This window comes from Meriones unguiculatus, chromosome 8 (genome assembly GCF_030254825.1).
Source record: "Meriones unguiculatus strain TT.TT164.6M chromosome 8, Bangor_MerUng_6.1, whole genome shotgun sequence".
In the NCBI taxonomy this organism is placed as follows: domain Eukaryota; kingdom Metazoa; phylum Chordata; class Mammalia; order Rodentia; family Muridae; genus Meriones; species Meriones unguiculatus.
In genome coordinates this window covers 108,954,144-108,972,061 of record NC_083356.1, presented here as the reverse complement: position 1 = coordinate 108,972,061, position 17,918 = coordinate 108,954,144, and the positions used below count along the sequence as shown (strand labels likewise).

General features: G+C 49.1%; 2 protein-coding genes across 2 annotated transcripts; both read left to right on the top strand.

Moving 5' to 3' along the window:
- The first annotated feature begins 944 nt into the window (after positions 1–944).
- Positions 945–4,027, top strand: Prg2 (proteoglycan 2, pro eosinophil major basic protein). The gene is made up of 6 exons (XM_021642926.2): positions 945–972; positions 1,771–1,840; positions 2,422–2,726; positions 3,004–3,135; positions 3,569–3,680; positions 3,857–4,027. Exons 2-6 carry the CDS (start codon positions 1,783–1,785, stop codon positions 3,913–3,915), a joined length of 666 nt encoding a protein of 221 aa, XP_021498601.2. The 5' UTR covers positions 945–972; positions 1,771–1,782; the 3' UTR covers positions 3,916–4,027.
- A 7,461-nt stretch (positions 4,028–11,488) lies between these two features.
- On the top strand, positions 11,489–17,074 carry Prg3 (proteoglycan 3, pro eosinophil major basic protein 2). Its single transcript, XM_021642863.2, has 5 exons — positions 11,489–11,618; positions 12,069–12,382; positions 15,018–15,149; positions 16,228–16,339; positions 16,903–17,074. Exons 1-5 carry the CDS (start codon positions 11,558–11,560, stop codon positions 16,959–16,961), a joined length of 678 nt encoding a protein of 225 aa, XP_021498538.1. The 5' UTR covers positions 11,489–11,557; the 3' UTR covers positions 16,962–17,074.
- Positions 17,075–17,918: the final 844 nt, after the last annotated feature.

Below are 17,918 nucleotides of genomic sequence, written 5' to 3'. Positions count from 1 at the left end.
AAATGACTGGAGAAAGGTAGAATAACAAAAGAAGGAACAGCGACCTCCTTGCTCACTCATGGAGGCCACCAAGGTCATCAGGCTGGTGTGAATTCTTTCACGTATCTAAATATGGTGTCATGAGGAAAACTCACAGAAGGAGCTGCCCAAGGTTTCTACTTGTAAAACTGTTTTCACACTGAATATTTTCTTCTTGCTAGGTGTGGTGGTAGCACACCAGAGAAGCGAGGATGTGAACATTGCCACACACTTGAGGACACCTGAGCTATATAGTGAGGATCAGGCCAGCCAGGACCACAGGGCAAGATCCTGTCTCAAAAACAAAAAGCAGAAAACAGAGAGGCGAGCAAAGGCAGTGAACAGACAGACAAACACAAACAAAAAACCCTCCCTGTCAGTCTTGCTTTGTTCCGTTTCTAACATGGTACACACAGCTCCGAGGCTCAGAGGTACAGGTGTAGACACAGGAATTTTCTAGAACAGACGAGACACATTTTACTCACTGTTCAATGGGTAAGTAGCCCAGTCATTTTGCTGGAACTATTAAACAATAAATAACTTTGTAAAAATTTTCCTACATACAGGTGGTTTTCTGTCCAGAACAATAGTCTACAAAGAGTGAACCTGGTCAGAGGTGCATTTTAAACTCTAACAGATAATGAAAGATGCTTCCTCCAGTGTCTTAGGTAAAAAGAAGACCACGAATTGGGGGAAAGCTCCCAAGGAGAGAAAGAAACGCAGCCCAAAGTGAGCCCAGATGAAGAGCTCAACGCTCCCTCCCCCACATGTGTTGGCTAAGGAGCAGACTCATCAAAGAAGTGAAGAAATGGCTCTTATCAGCCCACCCTCTCCCTCTGGCTGAGGTAAGCACCCTTTTTCCCAGGGGACTTCCTCCAAGGTGTCTATAAATGCCACTTGGAGTTGGGATGAGGAAGGGTCCAGCTTTGCAAACTTGACAAGACCCAGGCGGCTGTGAGTGTTTTCTTTTCTGGGTGCAGCTGGCTCTGGGGAGGTCCAGCTACAGGGAGGCCCCTGACCTAGGCTGAGCTTCTGCTCATGCTAGTGCATCGAACATCTCTTCGGAGGACAGGAAACTCTCCTTGTCAGGGAAGGGCACAGGGTGAGGAAAGGAGGGTCATACCTGGCTCTGGGGAAGGACCAGATGATTTAAGTGCTGCGCTTTCCTAGCAAGCTCAACACTCGCTACTTCTCCATTCACTCATCCTGCAGACGCTGACAAGCTCATTAATGCAAATCAATGGATAAATAAGTAAATAATTCATTTTCCTTACAGGCTTGCAGGAAAGCTAGCCTGAGCGGCTCCTTATGGTCTACTTGATTTTGTTCAGGGAGGACTTCCTGGAGCTGGGGCTGGGGCTCAGTTGGTAGAGTACCTGCCCAGCATGCATGACACCCTGGGTTCAATCCCTAATAGAACATAAACCAGGTGTGATGGCACATGCCTCTAATCTCAGCACTTGGTAATTGAGGCAGGATAATCAGGAATTCTATGCCAGCTTCTGCTACGTACTGAGTTCCAGGCTACCCAGGCTGCATGAAGCCTTGTCATAGGCAAAATGAACAAATGGGTTCCCTGGGACAACATGGGCTGGGCTCAGCATTAGCTCTTCTAGTTCATTCCAAGTTCTTGCTTTCTTTTTCTCCACCTTCCTCCCACAGGTCCAAAATGGTCTGGCTGGTGTGTGTGTGTGCATGTGTGTGCACGTGTGTGCATGTGCATGTGTGTAACATCTGTGTTCTCTATTTCAGGACAAAGCCAAGATGAAATTCCCTCTACTTCTGGCTCTTCTAGTCGGGGGAGTGTCTGCTCTTCATCTGAGTGAGTCATCAGTTCTCTCTCGCTTGCTCGCTCATTCCTGTGTGTAATAGATGAGGTCTGAATCACACACCCCGTACCATCACTTATCATTCCCAATTTCAGAATCCCTGGACACTGGGGGAGCAGGGACTCTGCAGGACTCCCGAGAGCAGCTGCTATGTCGGTAGCCTTGATTCTGTCCTGGCATTTCCAGCTTCGTCCTTTCTGTAACCCGAATGGTGTTCTCAGTAATAACAGCTTCTCTTCACTTTGAGTTCACTGAGCACTCTCTCTGCATGTTTTGTCCTTAATCTCTAGAGCACCTTCATGAAGCACTAAGGATTGTATACTTGTTTCCCAAGAAATGAAGCTTGTAGTTGTTGGGTCCAGGACCCAAAACCACAAAGACTGAACTCTAAGCTATTGTGTTCAGTTATCTTGACCTCATGTGTGAAGTGGGGTGTCTCTGTGGCTGTAGTTTCCTTTTTTCTAGGCAGGGTTGTGCACACTGGTGTTCAGGGAGTTGGGCAGGAGGTGCCCACAGTTCTGGAGAGACTAAAGGAAGTTTTGAAAGATGGACACTTGAATTTCCTATTTGCTAGGGTCTGAAGCTTCCGACTCCAAAAGCCCATTGACTGATGAGAACTTGCCTAGGGATGCAGAGATACCAAGAGCGGAAGTAGAAGAGTATTCTCCTGGGGAGGAGCTAATGCCACTGGAAGAGGAGGAAGGTTCTGGAAGCAAAAGTGCTCCAGGGGACGAGGGAGCCGTCTCAGGCCAGGATGCGATGGATGGGGACCTTCAGTGCCCCAAGGAAGAGGACACAATGCGTCTGACGGGTGTCTCTGGATGCAAGACCTGCCGCTACGTCCTAGTTCAGTCAGCCGAACGGTTTGACAAAGCTCAGGTAAGTGGTGCATGGCCGAGGCTGAGAGCAGAGACGGGGAACATGCCTCCACCTCCGGGAGATGCTGGGTGGGGAGAGGGTCATGTGGAAATGTGCTGTGTTCTGCTCTACTATCTTCTGATGGCTATGGCTAGGGAGGGAGGGAAAGAGGGTAGGAAGAAAGGACAGATGGTGGGAGGGAGGAAGGGAATGGATTTTGGAGACTCAAAGCCCATGACTATGACCCTGTGAATTGCAGAGGGAAACTCCTTTCTTTCTCTCTTGTTTTGTTCTGCAGTCAGTTTGCAGGCGCTGCTACCGGGGCAGCCTTGCCTCCATCCACAGTTTCCACGTTAACTTCCGAATCCAGTGCTCTGTCAGGGGAATCAACCAGGGTCAAGTCTGGATCGGAGGCAGGATCGTGGGCTGGGTAAGAGGGATACAGGGATGAAATGAAATGAAAGCACCTCTTGATCCCGTCCAGGCTCCACTTTGCTGCAGCTTTGTCTGTATTTCCCCTTTTACTCTCCCCTAAGAAGCTCGGGACAGATGGGCACCCAGGCAAGACACTGAGGTGCCACCCAACGATTTAGAATCAGGTTTAAGTCCAAGTTCCTCCCAGATTCTCTGCCGTGGAGGTCTGTGGGCTGTTTCCTTACCTCTAGGTTTCCAGCCCCATTTCTGGTTGATAAGAGGGTGCTCATGTTAGAGAAGAGGAGAATGGGTGGTGATGGTCACTGTGGGCCATTAGTTCAGCCTGACAGCATCCATCATGATCCTGTGGTCCAGGAGTCACCAGGGATAGTGCTGGCTCTGCCCCTCTCCCTTCCCCTACTCTATCCCTTTCCCTCCCACCTTTCTAGGGCCGTTGCACACGCTTTCAGTGGGTTGATGGAAGTTCTTGGAATTTTGCATACTGGGCTTCTGGCCAGCCTGGCCGTGGTGGTGGCAGATGTGTGACCCTGTGTACCCAAGGTGAGGCTGGCTGGAGATGAATGAAGGGAAGGCCGGGGAGACTCAAGGAGGAGGGCTGGGAAGTGAGCCTGGCCACTCAAGAGAAGCTTGTGAGGTGGTGGGCAGAGCTGGTGGGAACAGGGTCTTTCCGGTGAGGGTAGACAGGGCGCTGAAGCTCTCCTCTCCTCCCTCCATAGGAGGCCACTGGCGTCGGTCTCACTGTGCCAAGAGGCGTCCCTTCATCTGTTCGTTCTGAGCTGGTTCCAGCCGGGAGTTCAAATTCATCGTCTCCTGGGTAACTGCTTCTTCTTCCCTGCCAGATGTCCCCTTCTTTCACCTCCTACAATAAAAGCGCTTTACTGAAACAGATTCCTTTTCTCCTGCGATCACTGGTCGCTCAGGCTCACTCTGAGCTCTCTGTGTTATGATCTCACTGTGTTATGAAGGAGCCACGAAGTTATCGCTCTTTAGGAAATAAAGGTGCAGTGGGGTCCATGAAGCATTCTGACAATAGAGAAATGTGTTCAGGTGTTTGTGGAAGACACAATTACACAGCATGTGTGTGTCAGGTACTGTCAGGGCCTCACCAACAGTTTCCAGACATGCGAGGGGTTTTGAACTCTCAGCTACAAGGGCTCTTCTTTCCCACTGTATTAGCTGCCTTTCCTGTTGCTGTGACAAAGAACTTGACTCATGGGGACAGAGCTGCTTTTAGTTCACAGGTCAAGGATACTGTCCGTTACGGGAGGGAAGTCTGGGTGGAGGAACTCAAAGCAGGTGCCTACATTGCACCTCCACTTCGGAAGCAGAGAGATGAGTGCTTGTGTGCAGGAGCATCTTCCAGACACAATCCAGGATCTAGACCCAGGGAATGGGGGGGCCTTCCCACCTTAAGGAACACAATCAAGGTACTCCCTCAGGGGCGTGGCCAGAGGCTGGTCTCCTAGGTAACTGCAGAGCCTATCACGTAAACAGCCAGTATTAGCCTATCAAGTGGAACAGGTGGAGCATGGGTTAGGCACCACCTTTCTGTTGTCTATTAAGCTGGCTGACAGTACAACATGTATTTTATTGGCTGCTTGCCTCTCCCCCGATGAATCCTGTCTTTCTCTAGCACTGTTTCTGCCCTTCCCCAGATTAGCTATAGAATGGGTACTCAAATCCTTGTCGAAAGCTCTGCTTTGGAGAAAACCCAATATCAAACTCTGAATTATGAGTCAGACCCTCAGTGAGGCCTAGGAATCTAAGACACAGTGTGTATGTATGTGTGTGTGTATGTGTGTATGAGAGAGACACACACAGACAGACAGACACAGAGAGACAGAGAGACACAGATAGAGACAGGCAGGCAGAGACAGACAGAGAGAGAGAGAGAGAGACTGACAGAGAGAGAGAGCACATGCTGGCTGTTCTCTTACTGAACACTCAGCTGCTGCGGCAAGTGCCTGCCACAGATCACGCTACGCCATCAATCATTATTATTCCTGCCATGTAGAAACAGGCTCAGGGAATTATACATGGATGAAAGACTTGCTCAAGACAGACATCTGGATGTTCCCAGTGCTGAGACGTGGCGTTCTGAGCTCCGAAGCCTGCTCCTTTATCCACTGTTTCTGTGCTTGGAAGTTTTGACGGATGTTGCTCACTCTGGACTTCACTTTGAGGCACAAAAGTCAACTCACCTGGAGGCAAAGACACCCAATCTAAGGTGGGGATGAGCAACTCTAATATTAGTAAGGAGAGAAGCAGGATGGAGGGGCTCAGTGGCCTGAACCCCCTCTTTCAGGGATTTCCCAACTCTTTATGGGTCCAGGGTCCTGGGAAGGCAAAAGAAGATCTGTGAGTTTTTGAGTGACGCAGAGAAGGGAAGCTATTTGTTCAGGGTTAGTTTCTCAGAGAGCTGAGAAAGAGACAGAGCCGCATTTTGGTCCATGCAACCACCGTGCCATGTCAGCTGATGGTTTTATACTTGGTGAGCTTCGAAATCTCCGTGTGCTTGGCTCTGGGGTGGGTGCTGTGAGGATACAGCTGAGGCAGAGCTGGTCCGCGAGTGCTCATGGATGTCACCTTCTGCTGCAGGACAGCACTGCTCTTCTTGTTTTAATAGTAATGGTAAGGATGATGAGGGGCTGGGGCTATCGCTCCATGGCAGAGCAGTGGCCTAGCCCATGTGAAGCCCGAGCAGGAGTCCAGCTCGAGAATAAGTGAAAAATAAATAAATGCACGAATGGGACAAGACACCTGCTACCACCGTTTGCTGCACGGTTCCTATACTCCAAGCTGGGAGTCAGATAGATTTTTGCTTCTCAGAAACTGCTCTCTTAAGCTTTGTGAGGCCTGCTCCACGGAAGTCTCATTAGAGGATGCCCAGGTGAAGGCAGGAGGAGACTGCGGGGTCCTTGACTCCGCTCTGCACATGGCTGTGGCTGTGGCTGTGGCTGTGGCTGTGGCTGTGGCTGTATAAGGGCAATGGCTACAGCATTTCTGCTTAGTCTACTCTTTAGTGTCTCAGGTGTCTGTGTCTGTGGACAATGGTCTGGGCTTGCTCAGGAGGCTCGGCTCCTCCACATTGCTTTGACCTTGCCATTTCATTAATGATCACAATAATGATGAGAACCATCTTTTTGTTAAAATGAGTTTTAGGACAAGATGAAGATCTAGAAAACTCCATGAAGGATGAATATATCATTAAAACTGTTTTTTTTTAAACAGAGTGTGTCTAGGGATGTGGTATGGTTGGCAGAGTGCCCAGCATGCCTGAAGCCTGAAGCCCTAGGCTCTATGCCCACCCCACATTAAACAGGAGTGAGGCACACATTTGTAACACTACTGCTTGCAATGTGGAGTCAGGAGGATCAGAAGTTCAAGATCATCATCAGCTGCACGGTGAACTTGAGGCCAGCCTGGGCTACATGAGGCCTTGTTTTTGTTTTTTGCTTTTGTTTTTGTCTTTTTTAAAGTAGTCCATGGCAGCTCAACCTCCAAGTGGGTTCCCTAGTAAGGGAAACAGGGGCTGTCTCAGTGAACTCAGTGGCTAGCTCTCTGATCACCTCCCCCTGGGTCAGGGGAGCAGCCTTACCAGGCCACAGAGGAAGACAATGCAGCCAGTCCTGATGAGACCTGATAGGCTAGGGTCAGATGGAAGGGGAGGAGGACCTCCCTATCAGTGGACTTGGGGAGGAGCATGGGAGGAGAAGAGGGAGGGGGCTACAGCTGGGATACAAAGTGAATAAATTGTAATAATTAAGAAAAAAAAACAATCGGAGTAAAAAAAAAACAAGGTAAAGTTCATGAAATAAATAAAGTAAATAGACTGGCCTTGTATCCCAAGAGGCAGCTTGTGTGAACATTTTTCCTTTCCAGTAAGATGCTGAGCAGGTTCTATGCAGCAGACAGCATCTCTTTAGATGGAATGCCCAGGGTTTCTGCACTATGCAAAGCACAGGGCAGGAAAACTCAGCAGCCTGAGCAAGCAAGATGTTCATCACTGTCCACCAACAAGCAAGGACTGCATGAAGCTAGACCTGCCTCATCGCACAAGGGCGCCCCGGCTCCAAGTGCTGGGCGATTCCCTACAGCTCTGCCCCAGATGGCTTCTCCACAGCAATGGTCCTCAACCTTCTTTTTTAAAAATTATTTTATTTATTACAGTTTATTCACTTTGTATCCCAGCTGTGGTCCTCTCCTTCATACCCTCCCAATACCGCCCTCCCTCCCTCTTCTCCTCCTATGACCCTTCCCTAGTTCACTGATAGGGGAGGTCCTCCTTCCCTTCCCTCTGACCCTAGCCTATCAGGTCTCATCAGGACTGGCTGCATTGTCTTCCTCTGTGGCCCAATAAGGGTGGTGATCAAAGAGCCAGCCACTGAGTTAATGAGAGACTCCCTGTTCCCCTTACCAGGGAACCCACTTGGACACTGAGCTGCCATGGGCTACATCTGTGCAGGGGTATGCATGCCCTACATCCATGCATGGCCCTTGGTTGAAGAATCAGTCTCAGAAAACATCCCTGGGCCCAGATTTTTTGGCTCTGTTACTCTCCTTGTGGAGCTGCTGTCCCTTCCAGGTCTTTCTGTCTCCCCCTTATTTCATTAGATTCCCTGCACTCGGCCCAAAGTTTGTCTATGGGTCTCAGCATCTGCTGGGTAGAGTCTTTCAGAGGCCATCTGTGGTAGTCTCCTCTCAACCTTCTTAACTCTGAGACCCTTCAGTACAGTTCCTCATGTTGTGCTGACCCCCAACCATAAAATTATTTTATTGCTCCTTTAATTTTGCTACTGTTATGAATCATAGTGTAAGTACTGACATGCAGGATTTCTGATCTGGGACTCCCGTGACCCACAGATTCAGAACCACTGCCTGAGAGGCAGATCTTGTCACTGTCCTCAGTTTGGAGTGGTTGCCTCCTGAATGTGCGATTTCATCATGTATCATGCTGCTGGCTTCTCTTCACCATGAGATTCATTCTTTGGGTAAAAAGGGGTTGTGCCAAATCGTGGGACAAGAGGCTCATTCAGGAATTCATTGGAAAGTAACTGAAAACAGTGTTCCTGAGACTTAGCACTGATACCATTGGCTGGACTGTCAGGATAACATGCTTAGATATAAACAAGGACGTTTGGGCTGTGAGAACTGAAGCAATCATTTACCTCTTCAGTTTTTTTTTTTTCATTAAATATGTAAACTTAAGGTAGCAATACCCAATTTCAGTGAAGATTTGTGACGAGTTCATACAGAGTACAGAGGAAGTAATGGTTGTCAAAAACAAAGACAAAAACAAAACAAACCTTATGGAAACATAGTGCCTGGTTGGTAGTGAACCTTCAAAAATTTTACTTCTGGTTTTCAATTAGAAAGGAGTCACTGTGGCCATCAGCAAGATTACTGAAGTATTAAAATGTGTTTTTTCAGGGTTTGTTTGCAAGGAAAACAGCATCCACATGAATGAATGAATGACTGGGGTTGGAGAAGATGGAGGTCTACGAGAGGAAGCCACTATGGGGTGGGGAAGGGGCATAGAACCTGAGCTCAGGCTGGTCTCTGATTGCCACAGGATCTTGTAAAGGGAAGCAATGCATGCAAGGCTTAGGGAGATGCTGGCTCATGAGAAGAGCAACCCCTGAGGCTCGCCCCACCATCCAGGGCGCTGTCAGCTCTGTCAGCTCCCAGGGTGAGGAGGACGGTCGAGAAGGGTATCTGTGTTTCTCCTTTTCTCACTGGGGCAATCTCAAGCCTGAAACTTGTAGACATTCTTAGGGCACTGGGGTTGACCAACCTTCCCACTGTCAGGTCGATAAGAGGGCAGTCTGGTCTGTTGGGCCAACAGATAAGAGCTGAGACTGTTATTCTGCAATCAGGCCAGGAAGTAACCCCTCAGCCTCTTCTCCAATTGTAGGTCCCTTGGGAAAGCAGAGGAAGACAAGGCATCCAGGCCATCTTGTTCTCTCGGCCACCCGTGTCTGCTTCTTTGGAGGAGGCTGGCATGTCAATAGCAGGTGTGCGCTCCCAGCAGAACGCCTCCACGGCGCCAGCTTCACTTCCAACAAGCTCTTAGCAGGAAAGCTAGCAAAGCCAGGGCTACACACTCACTGTTCTCTCCTTGGGCAGCAGTGAATGAACTGGAGCTTAGTTGTTTAAATAAAATTAGTCATTGAGAATATATTTGCATTCTATTTGATTTTAAGAAAGTTTGTGTTAAAATATTACTTATATTTTATGTTGAATTTTGTAGTGTCTTCTTAAGTTTGTGGTCTGAGATGAATGTTTCATGACTTGATCCTAGTCCTAGCCCTGTGTTGTCAGAGGGCTGGCGGGAGGCAGGGACTGAGGGAGGGAGGACAAGGTGGCCTGCCGATTGACTGGAAGACTTAGCAGAAGCGTTTTCCTCCCAGTTCTGGCATCTTTGTCAGCCCTGGAGACGCGTAGAGGCTGGATGGAGTGATAAAGTCTAGGCCAGTGGTCTCTAAATGGTTCAGAGGACATTAGGCCATGGAATGTGTGGAGACAGTTTCAATCCTTGGCGTGTGTGCATGTGTGCATGTGTATGCATATGTGTGTGTGTGTGTGTGCGTGCACGCGTGTGTGAGTGTAAACATCAGACATCTAATGGACACAGACAAACGGTGCTATTAAACTTTAGATAATGCATAGGGCAGCTCCCACAACTAATACATGGTCCTCAGTACTAAGAGCATAAATGTTGAGAAACCATGCAGATCCATGGCACAGAAGAAACCACATGACGATGAGAACCGGAAAGAGCCTGGCTTGTGAAAAGAGAAGGAGGGAGAGAGGCAGAGAGAATGGAGAGAGACAGAGAGAGAAAGAGAGAAAGAAAGTGTGTGTGTTTGGGACTTAGAAATCCCTGCTCCCTGACTTTTTGTGAGTCTTGGTTAGGGTTTTTGTTGCTATGATAGAACACCATGGCCAGAAGCAGAGGAAAGGGCTTACTTCACCCGCACTTCCACATCACTGTTCATCACGAAAGCCGTTAGTGCAGGAACTCAAACAGGGCAGGAGCCCAGCGGCAGGAGCTGATGCAGAGGCGGTAGGTGGGGCTCACTGCTTTGCTCATCATGGCTTGCTCAGCCTGCTTTCTTATTGAACCCAGGACCACCAGCCCAGGGATGGCTCCACCCACAATAGGCTGGGCCCTCCCCCATCTATCACTAATTAAGGAAAGCCTACAAGCTTGCCTGCAGCCTGATCTTAAGGAGACAATTTTTCCTCTTCTCAGATGACTCTAGTTTTCATCAAGTTGACATGAAAACTAGCCAAGCTTGGTGATCAGACAAGCTTGGTGATATTTCCTCCCCTGAATCCCGTTGTTTACATCTGTGAAGCAGGGCTATCCTATAGCCTCAGTGGGAATGAGTGAAGGTGAATGCAGAGGCCCCCTTCCCTTCATGGCTTCCCTTCATGGCTCCTCACTGCTCCCTGGGAATCTTCACGTCACTTCCTAGAAGAGTGACGTTGGGAGTCTGCTTCTGAATGAAGGAGTATCATTCAGGCTGGACACTTTCGGAACACTAATGCTAATTACATCTGATTGATAGGCATGATGTTATGCACGCCTCATAAATAAACTGGTGGGGGTAAACTTCCACTTAGGGCAGCAGGCCCGAGAGGTGAGGGAAGCAGGCCCCAGAGGTCAGGGCTCTGCCGATTTAGCAGGAAGCAGGGTCTGGGGGAAAAAAACTGAACAAAATGTTATCAGTTCTATTATCCCCAAGCCTGGCCTGGGGCAATCACCCTGGCCCCTTCGTACTTCCCCAAAACCCCAGTATAAGGGCTGATTGTGGGGCATCAGTTGGTGAGAGTGGAGGCCATAGGTCTTCGTGAGGTGAGTTCTGTGCTGGCCCAGAGTCAGGCAGGAAACAGGAGGTCACTATAAAGCAGACAGCTGGGAGGCCTGTTTTTTAGGATCGCCATAGCTAAAGTCTTTGCTTCTTTCCCTAAGTAAGTGAAATTGTTCATCGCTGGCTCAGGGCTGACCTGTCCCTGCAGGTCTGAAACTTGGGTAGACTGTGGTCCTAGGGAACAGCATGAAGATTTTGGGAGGAGATTTTTGCAGCTCAGTTACTCATCCTGACCATCCCTTACTCCAGTTTCAGATTCTGCAGGTCAGGGCCTGTTCATTAGAGGAGGAGGAGGAAGTTGAGGAAGAGGAAGAGGAGGAAGATCAGGAGGAGGAGCAGAAGGAGGAGGAAGAGCAGGAGGAGGAGAAAATTGAGGGAGAGGAGGAGGAGCAGGGGGAGGAGAGGGTCTAGGCTCTTTGGTCCTCCCTTTAATTGGTTAATTAAACAAGTATCATGTCATGTGCCAGAAGCTGTGTTGGACACATAAGGACAGCTGTGAGGACAAAGGCAGAATTTCGTCTACTTCAGGATCAAGTAGATATGAAACATCCCCTGATCCTGTCCCTTCTCCTGCTGGGGACGGTTTCTGCTTTTCATCTGGGTAAGTCCTTCCCTTTTATTCTCATCCATTTTTCTCCTTTTCCCTCTCTTCCACTCTTTTGGTGGTTACCATTACCACAGGGCCAGGGTCACTGTGTGTTTTTTCAGGTTGCTCACACATCTCTGGTTAGATACCTTCCAGACTCAGAACTGGCTCCCTCAGAAAGAAACAAAACAAACACAAAAGACCGTATATTAAGACAAAGGGCTTCTCCAGGCTTCTCATACAGGTCTTCCCTTCCGTCCACACCTGTGGTGTCAGCCAGCGTTCAGGCTGTTGTCCACCTGTGAGTCTGCTGTAAGACATCTCTCCTTTCCCAACATAGAGTATTCCTTCCTGTGTGTGGCTCCAGATTGGGCTCCAGGAAGGCACGAACAGACAGCTGGAACTGTCCGAGGTGCTGGAGGGAGAGAGTGCCTCAAGTGACGGCAGGGTACCTCTTCTTCCTAGAGACTGCTCGTCCCCATCCGGAGAGCTCGAAGAAGGAGAAAGATCTGACGCAGGATGCAAACGGTTGGAGGGAGCCAGGAGGAGAGTTGGCTCTGACTCAAGAGACAACGCAAACAGAGGGAGAGGAGGTTGAGGGTTCTGAACATCAAGACATCTTCGAGGATGAGGAGGCAATGGAGTCAGACCCCGAGGCTTCAGATGAGGACTCGGCATGCCCCTGGGAAGAGGACACAGCTCGTTTGCAGGGAACCCCTGGGTGCAAGAGCTGCCGATACGTGCTGGTGAGGACTCCCAAGACATTTTGTAAGGCTCAGGTAAGTGACAGGAAGACATCATGAAAAGGTCAAGGGGAGGGAAAAGGCCTGGATTAAAACTTCTGTTCTCTATTCATTCAGACTAATTTCTCAAAGCTACAGAATTGCCTGGAGGTCTCATTAGCATATAGCGTTTGCAACTCCACCTCCACAATCTTTGAGACAGGCGGGTTGGTCTGAGGACTGGCATTTGGAACAAAGTCTTGGGAGTAGAAATCTTCTTGGTCCGAGGACACTTTTAGAGCCACAGATCTGTGTAAAAGCACCTTATTGATAAAAATACTTGTGCTTTGTTGAAAAGGAGGTGGAAAAGTATCACAGACAAAGGTTGGGGTAGAGTGGGGATGAAAACAGTGTCTTCTGGATGTGACAAAACTGTGTGTTCATGACCCGCAATGGCTGTGATTGCTGGGACAAGATTTGCTAAAGATGAAGCTAGTCAATGTTCCAGCATGGATGTGGACGGTCCAGTAGCTGCCAGCCCTAGAATAGGAGTAATTGGCGGTTGATGGCCGCTGGGAGAGAGAAAGCCAATTTTCTTTACGTCTGTGGCCACTGGCATGTTTACTTTGGTCATGCATGTACGGGAAGCATTAACTAGTCTCAATGGACCAGATATTAACTAAAAAGAGAATATGGAGTTGGGAGGAGAATGTGTGTGTGTGATTCAGGAGGAGCTAGAGGAGGGAGTGGGGAGATGAACATGATTGGAACATGTTTTATGTATGTATGAGAACCTCAGAGTAAACAAAATACTATATTAAAACCGTATAAATCATTAAAAACTTAAGTCCTGTAAGAGGAAATATTCAAAATTTCAGGCCTACCCTCTTCTGTGCCTCACTCAATACTTCTCCATGGCCCATGCTGGACCTGCGTGTGTGTGTGCACATGTGTGTGCATGCGTGTGTGTGTGCATGCGTGTGTGTGCATGCGTGTGTGTGCATGCGTGTGTGTGCATGCATGTGTGCACACATGTGCATGCTAACTAGGGAATCTCAGGATTTGACAACTGCACTGAAATACATTTCAAAAGAGTGATATTACCTCTAAAAAAAAAAAGAAAAGAAAAGAAGGGCTGGAAAGATGGCTCAGAGGTTAAGAGCGCTGGCTGCTCTTCCAAAGGTGCTGAGTGACCATTTCCTGTGACCATGTGGTGGCTCACAACCATCTATGGTGAGATCTGGTGCCCTCTTCTGATATGTAGGCATACATGCAGGCAGAACACTGTATACATAATAAATAAATAGACCTCCCCACCCACCAAGGGAGAAGCAGCCCTGCTAGGCCACAGAGGAGGACTTTGCAGGCAGTCCTGAAGATACCTGATAAAACAGGGTCAGATGAAAGGGGAGGAGGTCCTCCCTATCAGTGGACTTGGAAAGGGGCAGGAAGAGATGAGGAAGGGAGGGTGGGATTGGGAGGTAATGAGGGAGCGGGATACAGCTGGGATACAGAGTTAATAAAATGTAACTAATAATAAATAAATAAATATGAAAACAACAACAACAACCCCTTCTTCCTTTGACTATTGACTGTTTCCTGGACAACCATCTTCACCTTTCAGAGATCAGGCTTTCCCAAACGAAGGTACGTAATTGTCCCTTAGTCTCCATGGGATTTTTGATCCAGGACACCCTCCCCACCAGTGGACACCTATATCTGACTATGTTTAAAGTGCTTATGCATAGCAGTATTTTATTTCTTATGCTTTTTTGTTTACTGCACGTGTGTGGGTGCACACACACGTAGATCAGGAGACAACTTTGAGGAGGTTGTTCTCTCCTTCTTCCATGTGGGACCTGGAAACAACCCACCGAGTTAGCTCACTGCCCTCTCTTCTATTGGCTACACCGTCCCTAGCCTCTATATACTACCTCTGCAGTGTCCTGGGAAGAGTTTTTATGCTTTACTATTTGGGGACTAATATCAAGAGAAAGAGTATTGCTCGGTGTAAACATTGCTAAAAATATTTTTCTGGGGCTGAGGACATGGCTCTGTGGGTAACTGAGCTTGTTCTGCAAACATGGGGACTCGAGTTCAGGTCTCCAGCACCCATGGAGGACTCTGGACATGCCAGCGCATGCCTGTGCCCGCAGCACTGGGGGCAGACCCGCACATCCTGAGAGCTCACCAGCCAGGCAGCCTCTCCCAGGAGCCAGCTTCCGGTTCAGTGAGCTGCCCTGTCTCACGGCAACGGGGCAGAGAAGGGCAGAGGACACCTACCCAATGTCCTATTCTGGCTGCTGCATGTGTGCACCCACACACATGCACATGCTGCTCCTACAGCCCCACATGCAAACACACAACAGCTGTTTTCAATGTGTGGCTGGATGACTACATGGGCAGGAAATCCACAGATATGGAGTGCTCACTGTCTGGTACCATTGTTTTAATTGTCAAAGGAGATGATGTATTTGACGGGAAACAGTCTCTAAGTGGTGGCTATAATTATAATAAGGATTAGTGTTTTCTGCAACGACGTCCTTACCACTAAATACAGGCTCAAGGGAAGCAAGTGGATCCCAATATAATATAATACTGAGTCTGTAAATAGTTTAGGGTTTTTTCTAGGGGATTCAGGATCTTTAGGCAAAAGAGAGTGAGTTCTGCACCCCACCTCTTCTCTCTGCAGAGTGTTTGCAGGAGATGCTACCGAGGCAACCTGGCTTCCATCCACAGCTACAGTTTCAACTACCAAATTCAATGCTTGGCCAGGAAGATCAACCAGGCCTCTGTCTGGATAGGAGGCATTCTCAAGGGCTGGGTAAGTTAGGGTCTAGCTCAGTGGGCAGAGCTCTGTCTCGAGGGCTCGTTTGTTGGCTCAGTATTCACCTCTGAGAAGAATGAAAGGGTTCAGAATGCTGGTATCATGAAGACATGCCCCAAGTGACCTAACTTGCTCCAGGTAAGGCCTCTTAAAATTTCTATCACTTCCCAGGTCTGTCATGAGCTGGGAACACAGCCTTTAACACAGGGTCTTTGGGGGACACTTCAGATCAAAATTAGAACATGTTACAATAAAGATTCCTTTTTACTTCTCTTACCCTTTCCTAGAGTTGGGATGTGTGTGTGTTCTGTGTACACCTAGTGTGGAAACCATAGGGTAACCTGAGGAGTCATTCCTCAGGAGCTATCTAGCTTATTTTTTTAAAACAGTCTCTCACTGGGACCTGATGCTCTCTGATCAGCTGGAGTGGCTGGCCATGAATCCCAAGGATTCCTTTTATCTCGGCTTCCCCAACAATGATACTACAAGTGTGAATGAACATACCTGGCCTTTTAATGTGGCTTGAAGTAGAGACTGAACTGAGCTATCTCCTCCTTCCTCGGGGATGGGTTTTCAAAACATGTGGTCATAAAAACCTGAAGCGAGGAGACAGATTCCAGGAGACTGACTCAGGACTCAGTTGTTTACTGCTAAGGGGCTTTCTCAGACTCTTGTTATTTCCTCTGTAAAAGGCGAAAACCTTAGGGGGTTTTACCTCCCTAGGAGCAGTCCCAATGTTGTGGATAAAGGAGTTAAATGTAGCTCTGGAGGAGTGGTCCAGGAGCCAGCACCTTCAGCAACACCTGGCAGCTTGTTAGAGATGCAGAGTCCTGGGCTCCAGGCTTGACCTCCTGAATCCGAGCCTGCTTGTTAGCAAGATCCCCACAGGACAGGGGAAGCCTGCCCTAGATCACCCAGGAGCAATGGTCATTTTCCCTCACATCCCTTGCCAACCCTGAGCGACGGATGGTGAGAGCAGTCGGCTTCTGGCCAGCCAGGCAGTGAGAGGAGTCAGCAGTGGTTTGGATCTTTCTGCCTCTTTCAGGTTTTCTGATCCACTTTCTTTCTTCTCTAGTTCTTCTGGAAGAAGTTTCGCTGGACTGATGGCAGCTGCTGGGATTTTGGATTCTGGGCCCCAGGGCAGCCTGGGAATGGGGGAGGACACTGTGTGACTCTAGGTACCAAAGGTGAGAGGCATAGGCTCCAGACAAGGAGATGCATTGATAAAGTGGAATGTTAGCGGCTGTTCCTTTGCACTGCCTGGACACACCTCTTCAAACCTCCTCCTTCCACATGGAGAGTGCAGCCTTGGTCTGTGGGGAGGGCCAAGGTATAAGGACATAAGGACTTCTCGGGGCGTGCTTACCAGAGGAAGCAGCTGTGGGCCTTTTACCTCCTCTGATACGGGGTTGACGAACTTGAATGATCGAAGGACCAGCAGATGTGAATGGAAGGTGTGAATGTAGGAGTAGGTGGTGGCTGAGACAAGACGCTAGCTGCTAGCAGCAGAGGCGGGGCACTTTAGTGTAGTGGCTGCAACCATGCAAGCTGGAGCAAGATGGCTGAGTCACAGGTCAGCCTGGCTACCTACCTACCAGCTATGATATAGCAAGTTACTGCCACAAAGTCTGTTTCCTCCTCTGGAGATGGTGATAACCATGGATGGGGCTGTAAAGGAACCCAACGGGGGTGGGAGGTGGAGTTCAGAGCAGACCTCAGCCAGTTTAAACCACTGTGTTCTCTGCTGCAGGGGGCCGTTGGCGAAGAGCTTCATGCAAAAGCCGCCTGCCTTTCGTCTGCTCCTTCTAAAATGGAGCCAGAGCCTGCCCTGGAGCCTCCTGCCTTCACAGCCCTGGCTGCTTGCACCCCATCCTTCTCTCCGTTCTGTCCCAGCCTCTCCTGGCCATAAAGTCAGGTTTCCCACAGCATCCCCTAGGTCGTGTTTCTTCATTGCCCTTTCTGAGAGACCCCTGGAAGAAAGAGACGGTGGGGTGCGGCAGCCTGATACAGGTGGGGAGCAGCAGCAGGGTTTGGGGAAGGGAGCAAGGGCAGCTCTGGTGACCTGGAAGCAGTCCCTTCTTCTCGGGCCTTGGACTCCACCTCCTTACTCAGTGACAGCAGAGCAGAAAAGACCCTATCGGGAGGGGAGGTGCTCCATCATTGCTTGGTCTCATTATGAGGTAGAAGTTGAGCGGCTTTCCAACACAGGCCTGAAGGGACTTTCTCAAGAGCCGGTGTGCAATGTTGAAATGGAACGTGCGGCCACCACTGGGGCTGGAGCGGAAGCTCTCTTTCAGGGCAGCCTGTCCTCTAGTGCTATGCTTTTGGGCATCCAGCAGTGACTCCCATGTCCCATTCTCCCATCCCCGTCTTGGGAGTCACACGAGGGAGATTGTTCTCTCCTCCTTTACCCCCACTCTTTCTGTAGGGAGGCCACAATTTTAAGGGGATCTGTCCCCCACCAAAGGCAAGAGACCGGCACACCATAGGTCCTGCTCCCAGCTCTATTTCTTGGGCCTCAGCATCCCTCAGCTCTCTCAGACCTGGAGAGGCTGAGAGCTAATATCATTGTGACTGTTAACTTTGTGCCAGCTGGGACACTGGGCTAGAAGGAGCTTACAAAAAGATTTAGAATAGACAAAACCGGAAGCTCAGAGTTGAGACTGAGCATTAAAGAACTTAGAGAGCCTCAGTTTGCGTGTGTGTGTGCTGATGGTGAAAGAATTTCACAAGTATGCACGCACGCTTTCGTGTATGCGTGGAGGG

Excerpts from the sequence above, each read along its gene's own strand:
- Prg2 (XM_021642926.2), top strand. The coding sequence starts at position 1,783 with ATGAAATTCCCTCTACTTCTGGCTCTTCTAGTCGGGGGAGTGTCTGCT. Across the intron at positions 1,841-2,421 it reads AGTGTCTGCTCTTCATCTGA|GGTCTGAAGCTTCCGACTCC; the intron begins GTGAGTCATCAG and ends CCTATTTGCTAG. Across the intron at positions 3,136-3,568 it reads GAGGCAGGATCGTGGGCTGG|GGCCGTTGCACACGCTTTCA; the intron begins GTAAGAGGGATA and ends CCACCTTTCTAG.
- Prg3 (XM_021642863.2), top strand. The coding sequence starts at position 11,558 with ATGAAACATCCCCTGATCCTGTCCCTTCTCCTGCTGGGGACGGTTTCT. Across the intron at positions 11,619-12,068 it reads GGTTTCTGCTTTTCATCTGG|AGACTGCTCGTCCCCATCCG; the intron begins GTAAGTCCTTCC and ends TCTTCTTCCTAG. Across the intron at positions 15,150-16,227 it reads GAGGCATTCTCAAGGGCTGG|TTCTTCTGGAAGAAGTTTCG; the intron begins GTAAGTTAGGGT and ends TTTCTTCTCTAG.